The sequence below is a fragment of the Natrix helvetica genome, assembly GCF_964273705.1.
Source record: "Natrix helvetica genome assembly, chromosome: 8".
NCBI lineage: Eukaryota > Metazoa > Chordata > Lepidosauria > Squamata > Natricidae > Natrix > Natrix helvetica.
Window position 1 is genome coordinate 9,843,958 of NC_138559.1, and position 27,776 is coordinate 9,871,733.

At 42.1% G+C, this 27,776-nt stretch overlaps 1 protein-coding gene across 5 annotated transcripts in view; it reads left to right on the plus strand.

Moving 5' to 3' along the window:
• Positions 1–27,776, plus strand: part of PLEKHA2 (pleckstrin homology domain containing A2) — a 112,987-nt gene that overhangs the window by 73,943 nt on the left and 11,268 nt on the right. For 4 of the 5 annotated variants that reach the window (XM_081960801.1, XM_081960800.1, XM_081960802.1 and 1 more), the window contains exons 6-10: positions 7,134–7,241; positions 15,986–16,126; positions 17,865–17,933; positions 21,426–21,496; positions 24,129–24,192. In XM_081960801.1, coding sequence (XP_081816927.1) covers positions 7,134–7,241; positions 15,986–16,126; positions 17,865–17,933; positions 21,426–21,496; positions 24,129–24,192 — 453 coding nt within the window. The remainder of the gene's footprint in view (positions 1–7,133; positions 7,242–15,985; positions 16,127–17,864; positions 17,934–21,425; positions 21,497–24,128; positions 24,193–27,776) is intronic. The other variant, XM_081960804.1, reaches the window with a different exon arrangement.

The following is a 27,776-nucleotide window of genomic DNA, read 5'->3' on the forward strand; positions in this document are numbered from 1 at the left end:
AGTGGACCAGAGGAATGCCGTTGATATAGTTTACTTGGACTTCAGTAAGGCTTTTGATAAGGTAGACCATAACCTACTACTAGATAAAGTAGAAGAATGTGGGTTAGACAGCATCACCACCAGATGGATTCGTAACTGGCTGACCAACCGCACTCAACGTGTAGTCCTCAATGGAACTGCATCTACATGGAGGGAAGTATGCAGTGGAGTACCCCAAGGCTCTGTTTTAGGCCCAGTACTCTTCAACATCTTCATCAATGATTTGGATGAGGGAATAAATGGGGAACTCATCAAATTTGCAGATGATACCAAGCTGGCAGGAATAGCCAACACTCCAGAAGACAGGCTTAAAATACAGAAGGATCTTGACAAACTTGAACATTGGGCACTATCTAATAAAATGAAATTCAATGGTGAAAAGAGTAAGGTTCTACATTTAGGCAACAAAAACAGAATGCACAGGTACAGTATAGGTGATACCTTACTCAGTAGTACTAACTGTGAAAGGGATCTTGGAGTCCTAGTGGACAACCATTTAAATATGAGCCAGCAGTGCGCAGCAGCTGCCAAAAAAGCCAACACAGTTCTAGGCTGCATCAACAGAGGGATAGAATCAAGATCACGTGAAGGGTTAATACCACTTTATAAGGCCTTGGTAAGGCCACACGTGGAATCCGGCATTCAGTTCTGGTCGCCACGATGTAAAAAAGATGTGGAGACTCTAGAAAGAGTGCAGAGAAGAGCAACAAAGATGATTAGGGGACTGGAGACTAAAACATATGAAGAACGGTTGCAGGAACTGGGTATGTTTAGCTTAAGAGAAAGAAGGACTAGGGGAGACATGATAGCAGTGTTCCAATTTCTCAGGGGTTGCCACAAAGAAGAGGGAGTCAAACTATTCTCCAAGGCACCTGAGGGTAGAACAAGAAGCAATGGGTGGAAACTAATCAAGGAGAGAAGCAACTTAGAACTAAGGAGGAATTTCCTGACAGTTAGAACAATTAATCAGTGGAACAGAAGTTGCCTCCAGAAGTTGTGAATGCCCCAACACTGGAAGTCTTTAAGAAGATGTTGGATAGCATCTGTCTGAAACGGTATAGGGTTTCCTGCCTAGGCAGGGGGTTGGACTAGAAGACCTCCAAGGTCCCTTCCAACTCTACTATTGTATTATTGTATTGTTGTGGGAATTAGTTAAACAGAGTGATGGCATTCAGGGAAAAAACTGTCCTTGTGTCTAGTTGTTCTGGTGTGCAGTGCCCTATAGTGTCATTTTGAGAGTAGAAGTTGAAACAATTTATGTCCAGGATGTGAGGGGTCTGTAGATATTTCCTTTTTCTTTTTTTAAAATAATTATTTCTTTATTTATTTTTCTTTAAAAAACAAGACAACACCTACAGAACAAAAGCAAGGAGAAAAAAACAACTTTCCTCAATTTCATCAAGCATGTCGTTTGGTTACAAGTTTTTGTGCAACAGTTTTTACAATTAAAAATAAAGTCAATGGTTATCCATTAAACATACCGTAGCTAAATATTTCGTTGAGCATTATGTGTTCAGATTACCATTAATATTCTTTCATTTGTGACAGCCCTTATTTCCTTGAATCCATAATTATCTATTAAGTAACAATAAGTCTTTATAGAATTATAATATCGCCTATCTCTAGAGTAAAAACAAAGATTAAAACAAAAGATTCCCATTAATTCATATTGCACACTTATACTTTCAATTAACCATAATGTCATCAGTCATCCACAACTCCAAATATAATTTTCCATTGTTAATTATTAATCCATATGGTCTTTAGGTATTTCAATTCATATATGTATCCATTGTTCATTACATCATCATTAGTCCATTTAATATAGCAAAAATCTTTATATTATAGAATGATCACTACCTACAGTTATACCTAGAGGTTCAAATCATCCCACTCTTATACATTAGGTTCATTATTGTTCTTCATATATCGTGTAGATAAGTACTCTATTTCATAATAAAAAAAAAGTAAAAAAAAAAACTTTCATAACAGTAAATATAACTTTCTATTATTGCATAAGAAAACAATTTCATTTCCAGTTTTTTTTATCCAACCATTGGTAAAACAAATCCCATACTCTATAAAATTGCTCATCCTCTAGTTCTCTAATTTCAAATGTAAGCTTACTCATTTCAGCACACTCCATTATTTTCCGAATAATTTCCTCCTGTGTTGGTAATTTCTCATTTTTCCAATTTTTGGCAAATACAATTCTAGCAGCTGTTAAAACATTTATAATCAGATATTTCAAGTCCTTGTTGTATGTTTCTGGTATTATTCCTAATAAGAAGAGTTCTGGTTTTAAGTCTATGTGTTTATGTATCATTTTCTCCAGCCACATGTGGATTTTTGTCCAGTATCTTTTAGCTCCAGTACAAGTCCACCACATGTGGTAAGGGTCTGTAGATATTTTCACGGCCCTCTTTTTGACTCATGCAATGTACAGATCCTCAATGGAAGGCAGGTTGGTAGGAGGCTTATGAAAATGGTGGATTTCAGAAGAAAACCTCCTATGCTACCACCCCTTACAATACTAGACAACACAGTACCAACAATAGAGACCTTCACGTTTCTAGGCTCTATCATATCTCAAGACTTAAAATGGACGCTTAACATCAAAAAGTCATCAAAAAAGCACAACAAAGAATTATATTTCTGCGCCAACACAGAAAGCTCCAACTGCTCAAAGAGCTGCTGATTCAGTTCTACAGAGGAATGATTGAGTCTCTCATCTGCACCTCTATAACTGTCTGGTTTGGCTCTGCAACCCAACAAGACAGACACAAACTTCAATGGAAAAAGGCAAGCAAGAACTGTGCTCATAGAAAGAAGGGGATAGATGCCAGTTGCTGTTATTGACCTCCAGAAGGGCCATGCCATGAAATGGCCATGAATGGTGCTTCCATCCCTGTACGTCCTGGCAGTCTCTTGTCTTTGTGCCTTCCTGCAAGGGCAGGAAATTAGAAAGGGAAAAAGGCAAGCAAGAATCCAGGATCATAGCTCAGTCATTGACTTCACTTGTCCGGTGGTCGTAAAAGGGGATCACGTGAGCCTGGGGCACAGCAGCTGTCATAGATATGAGACGGTTGCCACGCATCTGAATGCTGACCATGTGTCCTTGGGGATGCGGCAGTTATTGTAAGTGTGAAAAACGATCCTCGATCACTTTTTTTTCCAGTGCTGTTGTGACTTTGAATGGTCACTGTTCTGACCCCCCTCTCTCCACGCCTGTGAACAAGCCAGAACACAGGCTTGGCTGTTTGCCACTGTTTAATTGCAAGATAACAAGCCCTTTGGCTGAGGGCCCAGATAACTCGCGTACAAGAAAAACAAACCAGATATTCAAACACGGGTCTAAGACATAGACTTTCTTCACTGCTAATTTCGAACGGTTGTTTCCTGCAAATGTCCCCTCCCAACGCCTCACCTATAAGCTCTCTTGGGAGGGGTCAATCCACAACCACCTGTGCTAAATTATCTTCTATGAGCCTGCCTACGTAATTGCTGCTTCTGTTTCTCAGCCCTTCTCACTCTAGCATCAGGGACAAACTGCTTTTGATCCTCCCCACTGCTCCATGCCTCAGGCGCCTCCTGGTGGCCAACCAGCCTCTCTGGTTCCTGCTCTGAATCTGAACCCTGAATCTGAACCCAGGATACTCCATATCGTCCAGGGCAGACTCAAATGATCCCTCGCTATCCAAGTCCATCAGCAGCTCAACCGGATCCTGTTGGGCCACAACAGGTCACTAAATGAACTGTTGTAAGTCAAGGACGACTATATATGAAGTTGATTGCATTGTACCCTCCCCCCCAAAAAAAGCTTGGACATTGGTTTTAGCAAAACAAAGTTTTCTGTACCTAAGGGAGAAAAATAATAATAATATGATAATAACAGGAAGCTTAACTTCAAGTCACTGAAGATGGAATAAAATGTTCACTTTAGAAGATTAGGTAATTTATGAGTCTTGGGTCTGATGTTAGTCTTAAAGCAGGACTGGCTTATGATCTAACACTGAAATAGGCAGTATTAAGTCTAGTGAAAGCTTTCATCCTTGAATGGATCATAGTCTAAAGGCTTTGGAACGTGCTAGCAAAACATCTCGGTGCGAAGAAGAAGTTGTAGCCATCTGTTTAAACACCACTGGCAAGTTAAAATATTCTTTAAAAAGAAAGCTCAGATGTACACATTTGCTGTAATACCAGTCTCAAGAGGACACAGACAAACCACCAAGTGGCCTCAACAACCCTCTAAAAGGATGCAAATGACCAGCTTTGTCTGCAAAGAGTATAAATCTTTCCATTCCCCACCCTCCTGTCAGAGCTGAAGAAGCTTCTTGGATGAGAAGCAAAACGCCTTCAAAGGAAAAAAAAACAAGAAAGTCCTGAAAAAGCACTTTTGAGACAACTCTGACCTGGATGACGGAGAATCTCTACACACTTTTAGCCGTACAATTTGGGATGACAACCCTTTGAGTGGTGTGGGAGTAGGAATGGATTTCCAGAGGGGAAAAAATTGCAGGAACCATTTGCACCACTCAAGGTGACCCTGAGGACACGGAGAAACCTCCAAGTGACCTCAACGACTCTCTAAAAGGATGCAAATGACCAGCTGTCTGCAAGGACTATAAATCCTTCCATTCCCCACCCTCCAGTCAGAGCTGAAGAAGTTTCTTGGGTGAGAAGCGAAACGTCTTCAAAAGAAAAAACAAGAAAATCCGTGCACACACAGACGTCATCTTTTTGCAACTCCATCGTTGGGTGGTATTGGCAGCAGTGTGGATTTGATTTAAATCAACTCGATTTAAATCATAATTTTTAAAGAGCAGCTGTCACCTCTGTCCCGCAACAGCTCCTCCTCTGACCTGCTGTTGACTCACTGACAAGTCCCAATATTGCAGAATATACAGCCTCATGCTACATCACTGAGCTCCATTTCATGCTGAATAAACTAAAATATTGAAGTATTGTAAATAGAAAACTAGATCGTTTTTTTTTTACTCCAAAAGCATTTTATTAAAATAAATTTGAGGAAAATAAAATAAAAAAAAATCCGATTTCAGTTTTAAAAATCCAGGTTTTTTTTTAAAAAAACAACATTGATTTTTATCCACCCTGATTGGCAGGGACAGATGGGAGCTGTAGTCCAACAACAAATCAAGCAGATTGGAAAGGGCTGCTCTTATTTCTGCGGTACCTTATTTTTTTTTATTTCCTCGAGCGGAAGACACATGAATTAATGGCATTAGAACCCAAAACAGCCTGATGGAACTTTGGAGGCCTTTCTTTATTTATTATGGCACAAGCTGTTTGGGATGACACTTCTGTTATTTTCTTCTTCAGCCGAGGGCGTTGATGGAAGCTTATTACATTCTGTTTATTTGTAATGGTGCATCTAAATTTGACAAGGCAAATTGATGACAACATCGTGATTTTTTGCAATTATATAACAGCTTACGCTGAGGGAATAGGAAAAAAAAAGAAAAACCCAGATTCTCAAAGGAAGCAGAAGAGAAGGTGTTGAGAGATAATATTGACCTTGAAATGAAGATGACCCATCAGTTCAGGCCTTTGAGACTAGATTTGTCTTGTGTGACTTCAGAGCTCTTTCATAATTCCCTCCCATAGTTTGTTCCTATGTCAATCTGATGACCAGAGAGTTTTTTTCTCTCCCTCCCATCTGCCAGTAAGGCAGAAGAGTTTCATAACCTGTATGATGCATGCTCAAAATTTCTTCATATCTTAAGAACTATAAAGTTCTTAAGCAAGTAAAGTACCATTTTACAAAGCCTCAGTATGGCCAAACTGGAATATTGCATCCAGTCCTGGTCACCACGCTACAAAAAAGATATTGAGATTTTGGAAAGAGTGCAGAGAAGAGCAACAAAGTTGATTAGAGGGCTGGACACTAAAACATATGAAGAATAGTTGCAGGAATTGGGTAGGTTTAGTCTGATGAAAAGAAGGACTAGGGGAGACATGGTAGCAGTGTCCCAATATCTAAGGGGCTGCCACAAATAAGAGGGAGTCAAGCTATTTTCCAATAGCACCAAAAAGTAACCAAGGAGAGAAGCAACCTAGAATTAAGGAGAAAATTCCTAATGGTTAGAGAAATCAACCAGTAGGACATTACATTCTGTTTATTTGTAATGGTGCTTCAGAAGTTCTGGATGCTTCATCACTGGAGGCTTTCAAAAAGAGACTGGACAACCATTTGTCTGAAATGGTATAGAATCTCCTGCTCGAGCAGGGGGTTGGGCTAGAAGACCTCCAAGGTCCCTTCCAACTCTATTATTCTATGTTCAAGCAACGACTGAATTCTTAAAATGCTAAGGTATCACAAGACATTCAAGCTGCATGAAACAGTTGCAAAACCCAAGTAAAGACATGAGAGTATAAAAGAATTTCTTGCAATAATTCTCTTGCTTGGAAGGATTTGGGGCTTTAAAAAAAACCGATAACTTTGGATACTAATATTATACCGATGGCTACGGCACTAATCCTTCTAGTCCCACCTTTGTAGATGAGCAAAATGACTAGATCTTGTTTCAAAGGCACATAGTGCTATTTTGGCAGGAAAGCAAATGTTACTTTTTGTCTGTATATGTGCCAGTATTTATTTCAGCCAGTGAAAAGGAAGGCCATAGGAATCTGAATGGAGCATCTAACTGAATTTTCATGGTTCCTTCTATTTCAGAGCATTTACAATGACTCTGGCTTCTTTCAGACATCTCTAGCAATTGGTACAGCGCCATTGCTGAGAAAACGGGACCATAGGAAAGATGCAGAAACATGCTTGCAGATTTTGAGTTGCCACTGATTAGTTTGGGGCATCTGATGTAAACTTGCAATAAACTAGGAGCCAGGATAGAGTTCAAAACTATTACAAATTTATATCATGCTACCTATACACATGAATCTGATCTACTCATAGTCAAGACAAATTGGTGCTGATTAAGAGTCAATAGAAGTCATAGGGGGATGGATTTGTGTCTTGTGAATGTGTATTGACTCCAAACTGAAGATCGTTTGACCCCACCTTTGACCTCGGCTGGCTCATCTCTTGTTGCAGTAATTCATCCTATTTTCTCCATTAGGTACCAAAGCATGGAAGTTTGTCACTAGCTACAGAAGCGGGAAGGCACCCGTATAAGACTGAAATCATTGGCGGAGTCGTGGTACAGACACCAATCTCAGTCAACCAGGTGAGAAAGGATCAGATGGAATGGAATGGAATGGAATGGAATCGAATGGAATAGAATAGAATAGAATAGAATAGAATAGAATAGAATAGCAGAGTTGGAAGGCACCTTAGAGATCTTCTAGTTCAACTCGCTGCTCAGGCAAGAAACCTTATACCATTGCAGTCAAATGACTGTCCAACATCTTCCAGTGTTCAACAACTTCTGGAGGCAAGTTGTTCCACTGATTAATTGTTCGCACTGTCAGGAAATTTCTCTTAGTTCTAAGTTGCTTCTCTCCTTGATTAGTTTCCACCCATTGCTTCTTTTTTCTGCCCTCCGGTGCTTTGGAGAATAGCTTGACCCCCTCTTCTTTGTGGCAACCCCTCAAATATTGGACACTGCTGTCATGTCTCCCCTAGTCCTTCTTTTCATTAAATAGGCATATCCAGTTCCAGCAACCATTCTTCGTATGTTTTAGCCTCCAGTTCCCTAATCATCCTGGTTGCTCTTCTCTGCACTCTTTCTAGAGTCTCTGCATCTTTTTTATATTGTGGCAAGCAAAACTGGATGCAGGATTGCAAGGGTGGCCTTACCAAGGCATTGTTGCTGTGGGAGAATGAGGCAGAGAAGGCCTGGAGCTTCTGATAGAGACATGCAGAAGAGCCTTGGGGGATTCTTCTGCCTCTTTGGTTCAACATTTTTTCTGCAGCTGGACTGGAAAAATACCTTTTTATGAGCCTCTAAGTGGCCTTTTCTGGTTGCAATATTTGGTAGGTAGAAATGACCCTGGGAGAACCAGGAAAAGAGATGCTGAATGATCAGATCAAAGGGGAGTTAGCCACAGCTGAATAATGGGCAGAGAAAGAAACTTAGAAAGGATCTGCACTAACTTATCAGGTGGTAAAATGAGAAGATGGGAGATTTGTACTTTCAGACTTGTGAGATGTTGTCAGTTTCCCAGACAGGATAAATGACAAGATAATTTTATCTTACTGTAAGGCTACAAACTCTCTTCTTTTCTATCTTCCTGCCCATCCGATTCTGGCTTTCTCTTTTCCTTCCTTCCTTCCCTCCCTCTCCCTCCCTCTCTTCCTTTCTCCCTCTCCTTCCATCTTTCTATCCCTTCTATCCACCAAAAGTTGAAGTCACCAACCTATACCTGCGCCACTTTGTGTCATAAAACCTTTTAAGGAAGTTTCCCAAGCAAATCATCTTCATGGCAGCTTCCCAACGGGATGTCTCCGGAGTCTCCATGGGGCATGCGTGAAAAAAAAAATCAAGATAGTGGATCTTGACGCAACAGAATTCCCTTCCTCCTTTTAAAATGTCTACATATTTTCCTTCATTTTTTCCCTTCTTTCTCTTCTTTCACCCCACTTGCCAGCTCAATTTTCTCCTCACCGGTCCTTCTTTTTTTTCCCATCTCTGTTTTGGAAAGTTCAAATCTGGCAGGCTGGCTGTGAGCATCTGCATTTGATGCTACATTTGCCTTGTCCTTTACAAGGGACAAGTGTTATCATCTTGGACTGCTAGATGGTGTCTAAGTGTGTGTGTGTGTCTTTGGCTCTTTCCACTGTCTAGAGCGTTAGGCCTAAGTTGGCTAAGACAGAAGGGGCTTTGTTATGGATCTTCCTAGGCCTGGGAACCTGATGTCTTGACCGAGAGAGCCAGCTACGCAACGGGGGTCACACAGTGGCGCATTGTGTCTTTCTCTTGGTATCTGGGGAGCAGGAATTATTAAAAAGCATGAAGCACTTTTGTAATTGAAGGAAAGCCCACTTACGTCTTCAAAGTAGCAGATGATAAGGACCAAAGCTGTACCCTCAAGTATCTCTTTTTATTCAATCCCTCGCTGAAGCAAAACTAGATGGCAAAGGACTATTTTTACTATTTTTTCCCCATTTTTTTGGAACCCAATCTGTGAGTTTTTTCCCCCTCCATTCGCCTTGCATTCTTATTTTGCCTCTTCCTCGTGCTCTTTCTTCTCTGTAATTGCTGATCGTTATTCTCTTGGGAAAAATGTTCTGCCCCAACTTCAAAAGAAGAAAAATAAAATAAAAACCCAAGAATGTGGTCTGTGTTCTCTTGGCCTTTTTTTTTTTTAAAAAAAAAGTTGGGATGGAGCCAATCATGTTAGTCTCTCTCTTCCAAGCGATCCATGATTCTGCAATCTTGGAAATAGGGAGAAAATTATCCTCAGCAGGAATATGATTAATTCTTGGAGGTGTGGAGGGAGAAGTATGCAGAAGTTGCTTCCTCTCTTGATTGAATCCCTTTCTGACCTCAGATTTCAGTGGATTTTCCCCACAAGGTTTTGCAGCTCTAAAGGATTTAGAATAGAGTAGAGTAGAGTAGAGTAGAGTAGAGTAGAATTATAGAATAGAATAGAATAGAATAGAATAGAATAAGAGTTGGAAGGGACATTGGAGGTCTTCAACCCCCTGCTTAGGCAGGAAACCCTACACTATTTAAGACAAATGGTTGTCCAATCTCTTCTTAAAAACTTCCAGTGTTGGAGCATTCACAATTTCTGGAGGCAAGTTGTTCCACTGATTAATTGTTCTAACTGTCAGGAAATTTCTCCTTAGTTCTAAGTTGCTTCTCTCCTTGATTAGTTTCCACCCATTGCTTCTTGTCCTGCCCTCAGGTGCTTTGGAGAATAGCTTGACTCCCTCTTCTTTGTGGCAGCGCCTGAGATATTGGAAGACTGCTATCATGTCTCTCCTAGCCCTTCTTTTCATCAAACTAGCCATGCCCAGTTCCTGCAAACGTTCTTCATATGTTTTAGTCTCCAGTCCCCTAATCATTTTGGTTGCTCTTCTCTGCACTCTTTCTAGAGTCTCCACATCTTTAATAGGTCCTTTGCTTCCTAGCAAAAATGAAGTTTTCAGGAAGGCAATTCTGCAGCCAGAAATCACAACTTCTTTTTTCCATTGAACAGCAAAATATATTCAACCATATCTATTCTGCTGAAAAATATCAATTCACACAAGCCATAAAGCTCCATATACTGTTTTGTACACTGCTTTGGAAAGCAATTCACTTTTAATTTTATATAATAATATAGGACAAGGTGCTGATACAATTAATTACTCTTAATCCATTATCCATCCATTTTCATCTATTAATAACTATTTCAATATAGATTTAAGGTATACAATGTACTAGCTGGATACCCATGCTTCGTGACGAAACTATGTGATTGGGCTATGCAGGAGAAATTTGGTTCACAATCCGTTGGCTCATTGGTGGTCGCTGATTGAAACACATAAGGGAATATCGCTCCCACCGCATTGAGTCCAGAAGCAGTTCCAGAGGTGGAAGGCGTAGACATTTTGATGAGGTACCAACGTTTAGTACTGTAAGGAGTTCCAGGCCACTCCTGAGTGAAGGAGTGGAACATCTGCCAGTTTGAACTGAGGTAATGGAATGTGAGGCAATTGGCAGTTGGAACAGAGTTCTTTTCAGGTGGGGAGGGGGAGTAGAACTTATTAGCATCAGAATATGTTAATTACTATATAAGAAATACTAATGATCTGATGGTCATTTTGAAAAATCCTTTCTTAGCAAGCACCTAGAAGCCAAGAGGAACAATAGTGCCAAATTGCAAGTTTGTAGGCTTTACGGTTCTGGAGGTTTTGAGATGAGTAAGTGGTATTTGGCTTTTATATACTGTATATAGATAAATAATTGTTCTGTCCCATGATTCCAATGAATATGCAGACACAGGCATGGCTGTCTGCCATGACTAATTACATAAATAAAGCCACCCCTTGGCTAGGAGCCTAGAAAGTTATCTTCAAGAACCCAAGATTAAACTTACGGAATGCTTTCTCAACGGCTAGTAAAATGGACTGTTGTTTCCTGCAAAGATTGCCCTCCCGTCGCTCCACCTATAAACTCTTTGGGAGGGGCCACACCCTTAGCCAGCTGTCCTTACTTCCTTCTATGATGTCGTCTCCACAGCTGTTCCTTTCTCTTCTCAGCTCTACGTACACGCACATCAGGGACAACCTCCCTCTGTTCCTCCTCACTGCTCCCTGACTCAGATGCCACCTGATGGCCAACAGGCTTCTCTAGTTCCTGCTCTTACTCCAAACACTCTCCAGAGTCTTCCACATCCTCCAGAGCAGTCCCAGAATGATATGAGCTGTCAGAGTCCACCAACAGCTCAGCCGGCCACTGCTGGGCCACAATAGATAATCCACCTTTAGTTTCTACATAGATTTTAATCTAGTGAATTCACAGCATTTTGTCTATGATTCTATCTAGATATTTTTTTTCATAGTTTATATATTAAATCATTTTTTTCTTATTGTGATGGACACACCTGCTAGTATAGAGGGAGGAGTAAAAAGGTTGTCTAGTTTGGAGTCATTCCATAGGAGGAAGAATCTTTTGAAGATTCTTATCTTCCATTTCCCAAGAGATTGCAGTCAGTCCGGTGAGATACTTGTAAATAGGTGATCAACAATAAAGAAACTATTTGTCCTATTCACACGGAGTTGCTCTGGTTTCCCAGAAGGACAGTGGTTGACAGGGAAAAAAGAAAGAAATGAAACTACAAGAAAGAAGTTAAAATAGAGAGGAGATGTCAAAAAAGGAAAGGAAGTCTCCAAAAAAGAGAACAAGTGACAATAGGCAGTTTTGAAGTTAGTCTACCATCTTCTTCAGTCCCATAATCATTCTGGATATGTTGTGTGACCTCTATGCAGATTCCTATATTACTGTATTTCTCAATCTTGACAACTGTAAGATGGGTGGACTTCATCTCCCAGAGTTCCCCAGCCAATATGCCAGCTGAGAAATCCTGGAAGTTGAAGTCCCCCCACCTTAAAGTTGCCAAGATGAAGAAACACTGCTATAACGGAAGCAAAGATTTCCACAGGGGCAGGTTGAAAAAAGACAAAATGGCTGCTTCAAGTACTCACTGGAAGTCCTCCCATTTTGTTTACATCACATGTTGCACAGGGAGGTAGTAATTTGTTCTTGTGGCTGTGGCCACCCTCTTCACTTTCTTGATGCTCCCCATGGTTCCTCCTAATGGAAAAGCGGTTTTAGGTAGGAAGAAATAAAAGTTACCCTTCCTCTTAAGTCAAGGATGCACCTTTCGTGGCTTTCTTCCCTTGGCCTTAGGGTTGAACTTCAAAAAAGTTTGGAAGAGAGAGAATCATGAAGAGGGCAGGACCAGGGGAAAAAAAGCTACATTAAATAAAGTTTCATTAAAATATATCAAGTAATTACAGAGATTAAATAGAGCAACTAAGATTATTCCTCGTGTATTTCAGCATTTCCTCTTTTATGGTATTAAAAACGAGCATTAGGCGGCTACCTTTGTAAAGGCTGTAGGGGCCTCACCCAACTTTTTTAGGAATGACAGCCATTTGGGATTGGCCGTTGCACGTCCTGGCACTGAAGAAGTATGTTTTCTTGGAATAATTTAGCAAGCTTGGATTAATTAATTTAATGAGCATGATGATGTTTATTCATGGAGCTGTGGTTGAAAAAAGAACTGCAGGGCTTCCTTGAAAAACTGGGAGTTTTAAGTAGAAAGGATGTAGATTTAATTAATTGGCAGTCTTAGGATAACCAGGTCTGTCTGGAATTAAATATAAGAGCAGGTTCTGCATGGGAACTGTAGCTGAACGTACATGAAGCAGGGCAGAAATAACATCTGGCTCCCCAATGCCCATATCATGCCCATTTGTCAGATGCCAAGGATCAGGACCACTTCTTAAGTTGCAGTAGAGAAGATTTATTCAAGCCTATAAACAAGAATCTAGCCAACTAAAGTTCATTACTAAATTGGAATTGGATAAGCATCAGCGGAAGCAAGAGAGGTTGGACTTGGATCATTTATGGGCAACGTAAGACTCTAAGCTGATGACATATTTCACTCCGCTTCCATTTTTGGCTGCTCTGTTATACCACATTTGCTTATCCCTGTCCTTTATATCTGAAATAGACAGAAAGCTGTGATAGCTAGTTGAACACAAATACAATAGAAGTCTTAAGAGGACATTTGTTTAAAATATGACATCTAAGTAACCCCGAAGCACTAATAAAAATGGATGAATGAATGAATATAAATTTAAATTAATGAAAAAATGTCTTTCCCATAACTGCCATTTTAGAAAGACGATAGTGGCCGTAGGTACTTTGGTTATTTCTTATTACTGGCATTTTCATAATGTAATGCTATGTTATATCCAAATAGTGTAATGTTCCTAATGACCGATATTGGCATTGACATGTTAACAGTTGTATGGTATTACAGCACTCTGAGTAGAATGCCTCTGTCATTTCATGTTACTCCATTTGTTGTTGTTAGTTGCGAAGTCATGTCCAACCCATTGTGACCCCATGGACAATGTTCCTCCAGGCCTTCCTGTCCTCTACCATCCTCTGGAGTCCATTCAAGCTCACACCGACTGCTTCGGTGACTCCATCCAGCCACCTCGTTCTCTGTCGTCCCCTTTTTCTTTTGCCTTCAATCTTTCCCAACATTGGGCTCTTCTCCAGGGAGTCCTTCCTTCTCATTAGGTGTCCAAAGTATTTGAGTTTCCTCTTCAGGATCTGGCCTTCTAAAGAGCAGTTATGGTTGATCTCCTCTTGGACTGACCGGTTGGATCGCCTTGCAGTCCAAGGGACTCGCAGGAGTCTTCTCCAGCACCATAGTTCAAAGGCCTTCATTCATTGGCACTCAGCCTTTCTTATGGTCCAACCTTCACAGCCATACATTGCAACTGGAAAAACCATAGCCTTGACTATACACACTTATGTTGGCAGGGTGGTGTCTGCTTTTTAGTATGCTGTCTAGATTTGCCATTACTCCACTACAGTACTGGTAATTTCTACTTAGAACTATTGTTAGGTTGATTTTAAAACATGAAGAAGATGAAGTTATTTTTTAAAAGGGAAGGGAGAAGAGAGATTATCCATCAATGTTTGCTGAGAGGAAGTCAAGAGTGTCAGGCTCAATAGCTAAGCCCAAAGACCACACCTTGAAATCCAGTTATTTGCTTACATATAACAGACAGAATCTTGCCAGATTAAAGCTATAACCTTCTAACCTAATAACTACTGTATACTCTGGGAGTTTCTAGGGTGTGGGTACCCTGAATCTCTTCCTCCCCACCTTTCCCCATCTAGCTTGCAATCCTTTAACCTGGGCTTCTGTCTGGAATGTACTGCCTCTTCCCTGGGAAAACACAGTGATATCGCTGGGAATCCCGCCCTCCCCCCTTCTTCTCCAGGTGCACATTCCATCTCACAGAGTGATCAAGCCATAATAGGGTTGAATGCAAACCTCTTCCTTTTTCTCTGCCTTGATCTGGCACGCGTGCTAAATAGGGCAGAGGTTACATCCCTATGATTTTTGAATAGATAGTAGTAAAAAAAGAGGAGCGTGAATGTCCTTAGCTATTCTGCCTTGTTGTTATTGTTGTTGTTACTTCACTGTATTTAAAGTAAATTAAAAGTAGATGAGATATTGGAGGAAGACGAGATGATCGTGAAGAGGTGAATTCACCTTGCAAAAGTCTACAATTGAAATAAGAATAACAGAGTTGGAAGGGACTTTATAAGTCATCTAGTCCAACCCCCTGCCCAAGAAGACCCTAAACCATTTCTGACAGGTGGCAGTTCAGTCTCTTCTTGAAAGCCTCCAATGATGAAGCTCCCACAACCTCCGAAGGCAACTTCTGCTCCATGGGTTGATTGTTCTCACCGTCAGAAAATTTCCCCTTCTTTCCAGGTTGAATCTCTCCTTGGTCAGTTTCCATCCATTATTCCTTGTCTGGCCTTCAGGTGCTTTGGAGAATAGCTTGACCCCTTCCTCTCTGTGGCAGCCCCTCAAATATTGGAATACTGCAATCCTGTCTCCCCTGGTCCTTCTCTTTACTAGACTAGCCATGCCCAGTTCCTGCAACCGTTCATCGTATGTTTTAGCCTCCAGTCCCCTAATCATCTTAGTTGCTCTTCTCTGCACTTTTTCTAGAGTCTCAGCATCTTTTTTATAGTGTGGTGACCAAAACTGGATGCCGTATTCTAGGTGTGGCCTTACTAAGGCTTTATAGAGTGGTGTTAGTACCTCCCTTGATCTTGATTGAATCCCTCTGTTAATGCAATTTAGGATTGCATTGGCTTTTTTGGCTGCTGCTTCACTCTGTGAAAAATGGAGAAATATGCAATAAAGGTGGCTCAGGGGCTAAGACACTGAGCTTGTCGATCAGAAAGGTCGGCAGTTCAGCAGTTCAAATCCCTAGCACCATGTAACGGAGTGAGCTCCCGTTACTTGTCCCAGCTTCTGCCAACCTAGAAGTTCGAAAGGATGTAAAAAATGCAAGTAGAAAAATAGGAACCACCTTTGATGGGAAGGTAACAGCGTTCCGTGCGCCTTCGGTGTTTAGTCATGCCGGCCACATGACCATGGAGACGTCTTTGGCTTTGAAACAGAGATGAGCACCGCCCCCTAGAGTTGGGAATGACTAGCACATTTGTGCCAGGGGAACCTTTACCTTTACCTATGCAATAAAAGTTTGGTTAAGCTTTCTTTGAAAAACCCCTGCCCCTCCCCCACCAAAAAAAGAGAGTTCTAGTATCGCAAATATAGGAGTTTAGGCAGTGATGCAACTATATTTTTTGGAAATTGCCCAATTTCTGCTAGTCTCTTTTTTTACTGCTTCATTTTGCCTACCAAATTTTCATGGGTGCCCTAAATCTAAGTGGAACTTTTCTTCCCTTTTCCTTTTCCCTTCTCACAGAATGGAGGGGATGGCTCTGAAGGCCACGAGCTTTCGTCTCACCCTTTGTTGAAGCGGTCCCAGAGTTACAACCCCGCTACCAAAACCCCAGTGGGACCGCTAGTCCTCAAGAGCGGCTACTGTGTGAAGCAGGGGAATGTAGTAAGTGTCGTTTTGATTGTCTTTGGTGACTCTTCGTGGTCGTTTTATCTCTCCGGATAGTTTTTGGATGAGGAAATTGTTTCAAGGGGTGCTGTTAGGAAAAGTTTCTGAGAGAAAATGAAAATGCAGGTAGTCCTCAAGTTACAACCACAATTGTTCTTAATATTTCCATTGCTAAGCAAGGCATTTCTTCAGTCAGTTCTGTCTCAACTTAGTTGTTAAAGGAGCTACTGCCTCCGGGAGGGCGAAAACAGCCTTACCCAGGCTCTGGAGGCCCTCTGGAGAGTTCTAGAAGTCCGGAAGTCTGAAGTCTGAAATGGGCCTCCTGGAAGTTCTGGAAGTCCAAAAACTTTCCGGACTTGCAGAACTTCTGGGAGGCCTGTTTTTCACCCTCGCGGAGCCTCCACGTAGGCTTGGCACTTACCTGGCATCCAAAACAGGCTGCATGGGGACTCCTGGGAGGGGTGGAGCGGGGTGGGTAAGGCCAGCCAGTCCTTGCAACTATCGGTTCGGTGAAGCAGATGTAAAATTAGCATCCAGTTCGCCCGAACCGGCTGAATCCTACCCCTGGAGGACATGGGAAGTGTTTCAGAAGGGACCCTGCCTAGTTTTTGTTTTTGGATAATAAAAGGTGAAATACTTTCAGACTTCCAAGACTCCTTGAATATAACGGTACAATTCAAGACCGAGAACTCCAGGCTGTGCTTCCCATCTGACTATTTTGAAGAGATAACAAAGACAAAGGGAGAAGACATCCCTCATCTGGAGTTGCCTTTGGATTTGAGCTCACCATCACTTGGTTAAAGGGTGTGTGTGTGTGGGTGGGTGGGTGTGTCAGTCGGGTGGGATTCAGCCGGTTCGGACTACTTTGGATGAACTGGATGCTAATTTTACATCTGGTTCGCTGAACTGGTAGTTGCAAGGACTGGCTGGCCCTGCTCACCCCACCCTGCCTCTCCCAGGAGTCTCCACGTGGCCCGTTTTGGATGCCAGGTAAGTGCAGAGCCCATGCAGAGGCTCTGGGAGGGCAAAAAATGGGAGTCGCGGAAGTTCCAGAAGTCCAGAAACGGGGCCGTTTCCAGCCTCCGGAGGGCTTCCAGAGCCCAGGGAAGGCCATTTTCTCCCTCCCAGAGGCTCGAGAAAAACTCCAGAGCCTGGGAGGGTGAAAATGCCTCTCCCAGCTGTGGTGCAGGAAGCTGAGTAGGCCACACCCGCCATGGCCATGCTCACCCAGCAACCAAGCAGAGAACCGGTTGCTAAAATTGTTGAATCCCACTCCTGGTATTTTTGTGTGTGTGTGTGTGTGTCTGCAGGGTGTGGTAATAAAAAGTTAAGATGGCAACCCCCAAGTTGCTTTTTCCCAAAGGCAACTGGACTTCCTTGGTTTATTTTTTTCTTCAAAAACATTTTGCTTCTCATCCAAGAAGCTTCTTTGATTCCCTTCTTGGATGAGAAGCAAAACGTTTGGAAAGAAAAACAACAACAAGAAAGTCCAGTTTGCCTTTTGGAAAAAAGCACCTTTGGGACAACCCTGACCTGCCCCGGATGAGAATTCTCCACAGACACTTAAGATGGCAGCCATGACACTGCAACTGAAGCTGGACCTTCAATCGCACCACACAAACTTAAAAGCCAATGCAGATTCTTAACAGCCACTCTCAGAATGTCCTCTGTGTTACGCAAAGGATTTGGAAGAACAATTTAAAAGCTTTTTACAGGGATTCTTCTTGCCTTTCAGAGAAAGAGCTGGAAACGCCGTTACTTCATCCTGGATGAAATTTCTGTCAATTATTTCAAATGCGAGCAGGTAAACAATCCAGACCTTTCACAGCTGTGGTTTGATCTCATTGCATCTCCTCCCTGGTGGCTGCAGAGAAGATGGCTGCAGATTCTCTCCCTTAGAATCGGGAAGAGGTGTCTTCTCCATGGTCTGCTAAGTCAATTGCATTTTGAGACCAAAGAAGGATATTTATCCTAGGACTGCAGTGGTAAAAATCTGATTAGGGCAGATATAGGGGTTAAAAGTCATGCTGATCACCTCAGAGGTTTTTAAGTTTCTTCAGGATCTTGTGAACAGATCTTATGTTGCTTTATTATTTCATTTATTTTATTCATTAGTTTGTCAAACATGTACGAGATAGCAGGTATAAGTATGAACATGGACATGAACAAAGGAAGTGAATGCAAATAAATGGGGACAGTAGGACAGGGACAGTAGGTGCGCTGGTGCGCTTATGCACGCCCCCTTTAATGGACCTCTTAGGAATGGGGTGAGGTCTACAGTAGACAGTTTAAAGTTGAAGTTGTAGGGGTTTGAGGATGTAACAATGGAGTTGGGTAGAGCATTCCTGGCGTTGACCACTCTGTTGCTAAAGTTGTATTTTCTGCAATCGAGTTTTATTTTATTTATTTATTATTTGTCAACAAGTACAAGGAAACAAATATGAAAACACATGAAAAAATGGCACAAATAAATGGATATAAATAAGCAAAACACAGCCATAAACACATAAAAAGAGTACATATAAACGGGGACAGTAGGACGGTAGGCATGCTGGTGCGCTTATGCACTCCCCCCCCCCCTTAGAGACCTCTTAAGAAAAGTGTAAGGTCCACGGAAGACAGCTGAAGGTCAAAGGTATGAGGGGTTAGAAGAACTAACAACAGGGTCGGATAAGTTGTTCCACACATTTACTATATTGCTGAAATCGTTTTTCCTGCAATCAAGATTAGAATGGATTCAATTTAGTTTGTATCTATTGATAGCCCTCGTGTTGTTGCAGTTGAAGTGAAAGTAATCAGGTAGGACGTTATGGCAGATTATCTTGTGCCCTAAGATCAGGTCGGAATGTAGACAGCATAGTTCAAGGTTATCCAGGCCTAAAATTTCAAGCCTGGTGGTATACGGAATTTTATTACAAGCAGAGGAGTTGAGTCTTCTTCTTGTAAAATACCTCTGGACCCTCTCTAATGCTTTTAATGTAAAGTTTTAGAGCAGTAGTTCTCAATCTGTGGTCCACGGGATATCTGGGGAGCTGTGATGTCATCACAGAGGTTCTATGAAGGCTTGAAGAAATATTATCATTTATATCTTAAGTCTTGATAGTCCGTGGCCATGGTCTGTGGCCACAAAAGGTATTTAAAGGGAGTCCGTGGTGAAGAAAACATTGAGAACCACTGTTTTGGAGAAAAAGTAGTATGATATTTGGAAGAGATTATTCTACACTCTCTTCCTCTGCCAGTCATTAAGTTCATAAAAGGATGCAAAGACACGACTGCTTAATTGTGGTTTGGTGATTCAGCAGTAATTGGCTGGATTCTCATAACTTGCTAAGCCTTAAACCATTGTTAGTACCCCCCGCAGGTGAATTTGTGCAACGGAGTGAATCAAAGCCAAGAAAATCACCTGCTTAGCATAATGTAAGAACTAGGTCTGTAAGAGAGCGCTAAACCGGTCTTAAAATAAAGCCATCACAGTAAAACAAGTTAACACCTAAAAGCAACAAACACCAACATTCATTGTGTAAAGAAAATCAAGCAAAACGCTACTGTTTAAATAAAATGCAAAAGTTATGTTTGAAAGTTATAATTGAAGACACTTAGCAAAAAGTCACACGTCTGTTGTACAAAACTTACAGAGATTCATTTTCTGATCTGATAGTTATTTTGTCCCACATTTGGGGACAAGAATTGAATTCATCTGTTATTTGTGATGAAATTAACTTTAATCCCCCAAAGTCAATGCATTTCCACAGCTGTTATCATCCGACATGCTACAACAAAACAATAGATGCTAATACTTTATTAAACTTGTATGCTGCTTGACTCCCCTTCACAGAAATATTTTTTATTAAAATTATTAAAAAGGTTTGTATTATTTTTATTTTATGGGGGGGAGTCTTTAATAAAAATCATTTTCCACAGAGTAAATACAATACAAATTTTAAGTGAAAAATAAGAGAAATAGAAAAAAAATAATAGGAAAACGAAAGAAAATGAAAAAAAGAGAAAAGAAAAAAGAAAGAACAATAAAGAGTGACTTTCAATCTTCCTAACAGCAATTATAGGTAGTGTGCTCCCTGGATAGCTCACAATAATATATATATATATTGCAATATAATCAATAAAAGATTAAAGATAAAGATAGATAAAGATTATAGACATGTCCTCACTTTTACCCAAAGGGGCTTTTTCAAAAGGCAACTGGACTTTTGGGTTTTTTTTTTTTGAAGATGTTTCATTTCTCATCCAAGAAGCTTTGTCACAAATGTGTCCCTCAGTTGCCACCTTACGCTTGCTTGTGCTTTGCTGCCATGCGGTGACAGTGCCGTGAACTCTGGAGAGGGTGGATGGGAGGGGGACTGCTTGGGGGAAAATGAAAGTAAAGGCTGTATCTCCCTGAGAAGCTGCCTCAAGGTCATCTGGCTGGGAGAAGAAGGCAACTAACATACCACCTACGCTTGAACTGACCATTTTGAAAATGTCTTGCTTGAACCTGATTGGTCATGGAGGGGGAGGAGTCAGCGATGGGAGACAGTAAAGGGAGGGAAAAGTTGAATTTAGGGATTTTGGCATGCGATTCTCAGTTCTGGTTTTGCATTACTGAAATACACTTGACTTCTAATAGTGTATAAGGGACGTGGTGGCTCAGTGGCTAAGACACTGAGCTTATCGATCAGAAAGGTCGGCAGTTCAGTGATTCGAATCCCTAGTGCCGCATAATGGAGTGAGCTCCTATGACTTGTCCCAGCTTCTGCCAACCTAAGCAGTTCGAAAGCATGTAGAAAAATATGAACCACCTTTGGTGGGAAGGTAACAGCGTTCCATGCGCCTTTGGTGTTGAATCATGCCGGCCACATGACCACAGAGACGTCTTTGGACAGCGATGGCTGTTAGGCTTTGAAATGGAGATCAACACTGCCCCCTAGAGTCGGGAACGATTAGCACATATGTGTGAGGGGAACCTTTACCTTTACCTAATGTATATCTTTCTCAACAAATGGAGCCAAGGATCATTTCTATTTAGAAGTTTAAGTGGTGGCAGGTCTGACTCTCACCTTTATTTATCAGTATTAATATATCAGATGCGTGCATCAATGAATAGCGGCATGCAAACATGTTACAGCAAACATCAAAAAACTTTGTCCAAAGAGTGTTGCGCACAATAGAAATTCTCTTGAATAATTAATCATTTATAAATTTTATTCTTAGCTTTTCATCTACCTCCAACCCACACAGTATCTGTTCTCACCTGTTGGCTAATTGTGCACTGCCTTGTTGGCTTTGTTTATCTTGTCAGGATAAAGAGCCCTTGAGGTCAATCCTCTTGAAGGATGTTCTGAAGACTCATGAATGTCTCGTCAAATCTGGGTAGGAGCGTTCTTTATATTCGGGTATTTTAGCTTAGTATTGGATTTGTGCTGCCAAATCACTTGCGAAATGGGTCAGAATTTAGAGGCAGAGGATGTTCTGCTTGGTGCCGTTCATCTCAGTTAGAGTGACTATGATACTACGTCATTTCACCGGGGCAAAAATGGTCCTCACATTACGTTGTCAGTGGTGGATAGATGAAAGCAGGGATGCTATTCTGCCAAAAGGTTTTGGGCAGGGGTGGGCTTCAAAAATTTTAGCAACCAGTTCTGTGCCCGGTTTCTGGGTGGGCGTGGCTGTGGTGGGCATGGTCTAATCCCATGATGGCGAACCTATGGCACGCGTGCCACAGGTGGCATGTGGAGCCATTTGTCAGGGCACGCAAGGCATTGCCCTGTCAGCTGGCCAGTGCACATGGGCACGCTGGCACGCTGACTTCGGACTTCTTTTGAGGCTGTTTTTCACCCTCTGGAGGCTAAGGCCTCCGGACGTGAAAAACCAACTCTATGAGCAAACCGGAACTTCGGGAACAGACTTCCGGTTTGCTCGTAGGTCCGTTTTTCGCCCTCCGGAGGCTTCAGGGAAACTCCTGAAGCCTCCGGGGGGTGTCCGGGGAGGGGCGGGGAGGCTGTTTTCATCCTCCCCAGGCTCCTAGAAAGCCTCTGGAGCCTGGGGAGGGTGAAAAAACCGCAGCAAAAGCGGGGAGGTTGCTGGTTGTGCGCATGCTTGCACATGGGGGGTTGTGCACATGGGTGTGGCACGCTGATGCGCACACACCCTGTGCTCCCCCCCCCCCCCGCTTTTGGCACAGCAGCCAAAAATGGTTCGCCATCACTGGTCTAGTCGACTCCTGCACCGCAGCAGGGTGACATTTTTGCCCTCTTCAGGCTCTGGAGGCTTCCAGAACTTCCAGAAGGCGCATTTGTCACCCCCCCCCCAAGCTTTGGAGACTTTTGCCAAGCCTCTGGGAGGGTAAAAGTGCCACCCCCTGGGTTCCTGAGGCTCCCTGGGACCAGAAATGGGCCCATTTCCGGCCTGTTTTTCGCCCTCCGAACTTTCACGCGGCACCTGCACTTACCTGGCATCCAAAACAGGCTGCATGGAGACTTCTGGGAATGGCAGGGTGGGAGGGGCCAACCAGGAGTGGGATTTGGGGGTTTGCCAAATCATGCAGAATCTTTGCTAGAGGATCATCTGAACCTGGAGCAGCCCAGCCCTGGTTTTGGGGGAAAGTGGGAGCTAATGCTCAAGGTAATTCTGTAGAGTGTTACTTTTAGTACTATGGTACTTTGGTACTTGTTAACTGGTTCCGGGAGGTGTGATGAATACCAAAAACCATGAGTACCAAACAAAATTTTCCCATAAGGAATAAGATAAGTGACTCACAAGGCAGCCGACACTGACAGGTTCTAGCTTGTGCGTTGAATACCAAACAAACGATGAGTTCTGGGACAAAATGTTGACGTCAAAATGTGTTGAGTACCAAATTCAATGAGTTTCAAAGCAGTTGAGTACGGAGGTAGGTGAAGGAAAGGCACGGAAAAAAGGAAACTTCCATTTTGTAACCATGAAGGTGATGTCACTAGTAGTTAGGCTTGACTTGAAGGAGACTTTACCTTTCAGGCTTTGTGAGATAGCAATAGCACTTGGACTTGCAGTATATACCACTTTACACTGCTTTTACAGCCCTCTCTAAGCGGTTTACAGAGTCAGCCTATTGCCCCCGACAATCTGGGTCCTCATTTTACCCACCTTGGAAGGATGGAAGGATGAGTCAGTTGCAATAGCACTTAGACTTATATACTGCTTTCCAGCCCTCTTTAAGCGGTTTACAGCCTCGACCCCAACAATCTGGGTCCTCATTTTAGTGACCTCGGAAGGATGGAAGGTTGAGTCAACCTTGAGCCGGTCAGAATCGAACTTCTGGCAGTGAGCTGAATTAGCCTGCAACACTGCATAGATTAAGAAAGATTAAGAGAGAAAGAGAGCAGGCTGAGATATAACAGAAAGATGACAGATGGTAGACAGATACAGTAACTACAGATAGATTAGAGAAATAGATATGAATGGATGATAGACAGACAGACAGAAATAGGAAGAGACTGAGAGATAGACATAAAGTGAGAGATAAGACATAGATAGCAATAGCCTTTAGACTTATATACCACTTCACAGTGCTTTACAGCTCTCTCTAAGCAGCTTACAGAGTCAGCCTATCGCCCCCAACAATCTGAGTCCTCATTTTACCAACCTCAGAAAGATGGAAGGCTGAGTCAACCTTGAGCCTGGTGAGATTTGAAATTTCAGGCTGCCGGCAGTCAGCAGAAGTAGCCTGCAGTACTGCACTCTAACCACTGCGCCACCGCGGTTCATGTATCTGGACTTGTCCCCCATGAGGGGAAAAATAGTAACAGGGGGGGATGTTGTTTGTCTTATTAAGGCATTCCATTTTGCTTCTGGGGCTTCTTGAGCTGAAGAAGAGTCTCAGAAGCAACCTGAAGCAAAGTCACCAATTCCAGTTTCAGTTAATATTGAATTAATTCTTTAGAGAAATTGGCATTCAGAAAAAAAATGTCCCTGGTATATGCAGTTAAGTTTAAGGCTAATATTTCTTTTCTTTTTCTTTTTCAAGTGACCTTCTAATGAGGGACAATCTCTTTGAAATTATAACAAGCTACAGGACCTTCTATATCCAGGTAAAATATATACCACGATATCTGAAGCCGGGTCTTGCAAATTTCCATTGTTTGGAAGTTGTTTAAGCCTTCTTCCCAAAAATGTGGCAAATTGTGAAATTTCCAGATGTTGCCAAACTATAACTTTCAGCAGGGCCAATGATGATGGGTGCTGGGATTTGTAGTTTAACCATTAAAGAAGGGCTACATATTTCCTCTTTTTGATCTTGTGATGACTCAAATATATTTGACCATAGGTGAAAAGTATCTGGATTGGAACCTGAAGTCTGGCTCCAAAAAATAGACTGGAAGAATTATATAAGCCTCTCTTGTTTCTGTTTTTTATTTTTCTCTTTTGGGATTAGCTGATCTTTATGTTTCTACTAACATCACAGGTTATGCTCTTTTTTCTTCTTCTTCTTAGAAACATTTCTAGCCGTGAATTTTCTGACTATTTTCTTATTGGTTTTGCATAAGGAATAGAATAGAATCTGGAAGGGACCTTTGAGGTCTTCTAGTCCAGCCCCCTGCTCAAGCAGGAGACCCTATACCATTTCAGAGAAGTAGCTGCCCAGTCTCCTCTTAAAAATCTTCAGTGATGGAGCATCCATAACCTCTGGTGGCAAGCTGTTCCACTGGTTGATTGTCCTCACTGTTAGGAAGTTTCTCCTTAATTCCAAGTTGCTTCTCTCCTTGGTTAATTTCCAACCATTGTTTCTTGTCCTGCCCTCTGGTGCTTTGGAGAATAACTGGACCCCCTCTTCTTTGTGGCAGCCCCTCAAATACTGGAATACTGCTATCAAGTCTCCCCTAATTCTTCTTTTCTTTAGACTACTAACCAGACTCCAAAACCTGCAGCCGTTCTTCGTATGTCAATAACTGCATTTTATCCCTACAACATTTTCTATACTTCTATTTGATTGGCATCTTCAGGTACATAAAGGAGAGCTACAGGGAAGATAGTCCAGAACTATTTTCCATGCCCATGGTCAGCAATGTGGTGGCTCAGTGGCTAAGACACATGAGCTTGTCGATAAGAAAGGTCAGCAGTTTGGCGGTTCGAATCCCTAGCACTGTGTAACTGAGTGAGCTCCCGTTACTTGTCCCAGCTTCTGCCAACCTCGCAGTTCAAAAGCAGGTGAATATGCAAGTAGAAAAATAGGGACCATGAAGGTAACAGTGTTCTGTGCACCTCCGACATTTACTCATGCTGGCCACATGACCATGGAGATGTCTTCGGACAGCGCTGGCTCTTTGGCTTTGTAACAGAGATGAGCTCCGCCCCCTAGAGTCGGGAACGACTAGCACATATGTGCAAGGGGCCAACCCATGGCCATAGTATCTAGCACCAAAAATAATGGTTACAACTGACACCGTCTAATTAAAAGAAAAAGAAAAACTTCTTGATAGTAATATTTGTACAGCAGAGGAACAGTCTATCTATGGACACCAGTTTTCCACTTCTGAGGTTCACAAGGAGAAGTATTTCAATGGTCCCTTGCACATTCCAGAGGATTGAAGGTCCTTGTGGTTCTTTCAGCTCTCTAATTCTGCTTCAGGATGCTTGAGAATCCAACAAAAATTCCCAGATGTTCACAAACAGTATACGCAAATCCACTAGCCAGCTAATTACAAGGTTGTCCTCTCACCGTTTAGAGTTGAAAGGCCCTGCAGAATAACCAGAATAACCTAAAGAGCAGGAAGTTGAAGGCATTCCACATTTAGAAGGCAAGATGTTCTAAATGCAGAGACGAGCAACAAGGATGATTAGGAGACTGGAGGCGAAAACATATGAAGAACGGTTGCAGGAACTGGGCATGGCTAGTCTAGTGAAGAGAAGGACCAGGGGAGACAGGAGAGCAGTCTTCCAATACTTGAGGGGCTGCTACAGAGAGAATAGAATGGAATGGAATGGAAAATGGAATGGAAAATGGAATGGAATAGAATTCTTTATTGGCCAAGAGTGATTGGACACACAAGGAATTTGTCTTTGGTCCATATGCTCTCAGTGTACATAAAAAGACAAGGTACATTTGTCAAGAATCATAAGGTACAACACTTAATGATAGTCATAGGGTACAAATAAGCAATCAAAGCATACTAGGAAACAACATCAATATAAACCGTAAGGATACAAGCAACAAAATTACAGTCATACAGTCATGAATGGGAGGAGATGGTTGATAGGAATGGTGAGAAGATTAATAGTAATAGTAAAACAGTGCTGAGGGAATTATTTGTTTAGCAGACTGATGGCGTTCGGGGGAAAAACTGTTCTTGTGTCGAGTTGTTTTGGTGTGCAGTGCTCTCTAGTATCGTTTTGAGGAGAGGAGAGGAGGGGATCAAGCTATTTTCCACAGCACCCAAAGGCCAGACAAGGAATAATGGATGGAAACTGATCAAGGAGAGATTCAACCTGGAAATAAGGAGAAATTTCCTGACAGGGAGAATAATCAACCCATGGAACAGAAGTTGCCTTTGGAAGTTGTGGGAGCTTCATCCCTGGAAGCTTTCAAGAAGAGAGTGGACTGCCATTTGTCGGGGATGGTGTAGGGTCTCCTCTTGGGCAGGGGGTTGGACTGGATGACCTACAAGGTCCGTTCCAACTCTGTTAATCTGTTAAAAATGTGGCTCTAAGAAGGGACATGACTGGTCTTCCAACCCCTTTCCGGTGATCGGGGTCTGGTTTATATATGCCTTCTGTTCACCGTAGTTAGGATGCTGTGCTTTTTAGAAGACAACCTGTACAACTTCCTAGCTGGTTTATCTGGTTGAATGTTTCAAGAGCTTCTGAAAGTCACCTGATTTCTCAGAAGGTTGGTAAATCTTTGCGTGTTTAAAAATGGATTCCTAGTGGGGGAAGGCTGTGTTTTTTAATTTAGTTTGCGAGGCCATCAATTTAGCTTTTGACAGTTGAAAGCATTCTTCCCCAGCCAAACAGGTTGCTTTGTTGACAGGCTGTCAGGCGGAAAGGGTAAATGAGGTGAGACTTCATACGCGGTCCATTTTAGCCTAGGGGGACATTGAAGTGCGAGAATCCAGCTAGTGCCACAATTTCACTTCTCCATTTCATCACATTCGTCATGAAAGTTATTTGTACAGGTGCAAACAGAGCCGTAAACATGGGAATTTGTGGTGTAAGATTGCAGTAAGAGAGCTCTCCCCAGATAAGGGAGATAGAACTGTTTTTCAGGTGTGTTGGGATCACATTTAGGAAGCATCAGATGTTAGGAAACTAAGAGTTGCATGCAACTGGGAGAAAGCATTTTGCAGACACTAGAAATGAAGGGTCCTTGGTGCTCTCTGAGCTGGATTGTTTTCTTGTGGATGCTTCATTACCCCAGTAGATAACACACCCAAGCTAGTTTGAGTAAGGAAACATCTGCAAGAAAACAACCAAGATCAGAGAGCACCAAAGACCCCTCAATTGAACCCTGAGCTACAAATATTCTCCTTTATTGAGACACTAGAAATGTTCTCAAAAATTAGTGCAAACTTCTCAAGATAATTCTATAGGGTGCTTGTCCTTAGAAGAATTCTGAAGAGAAGCAATATCTTCCTGTCGAGAACATCTTGCATTCTTTTTAAGTGCCACTGCCTGAAAT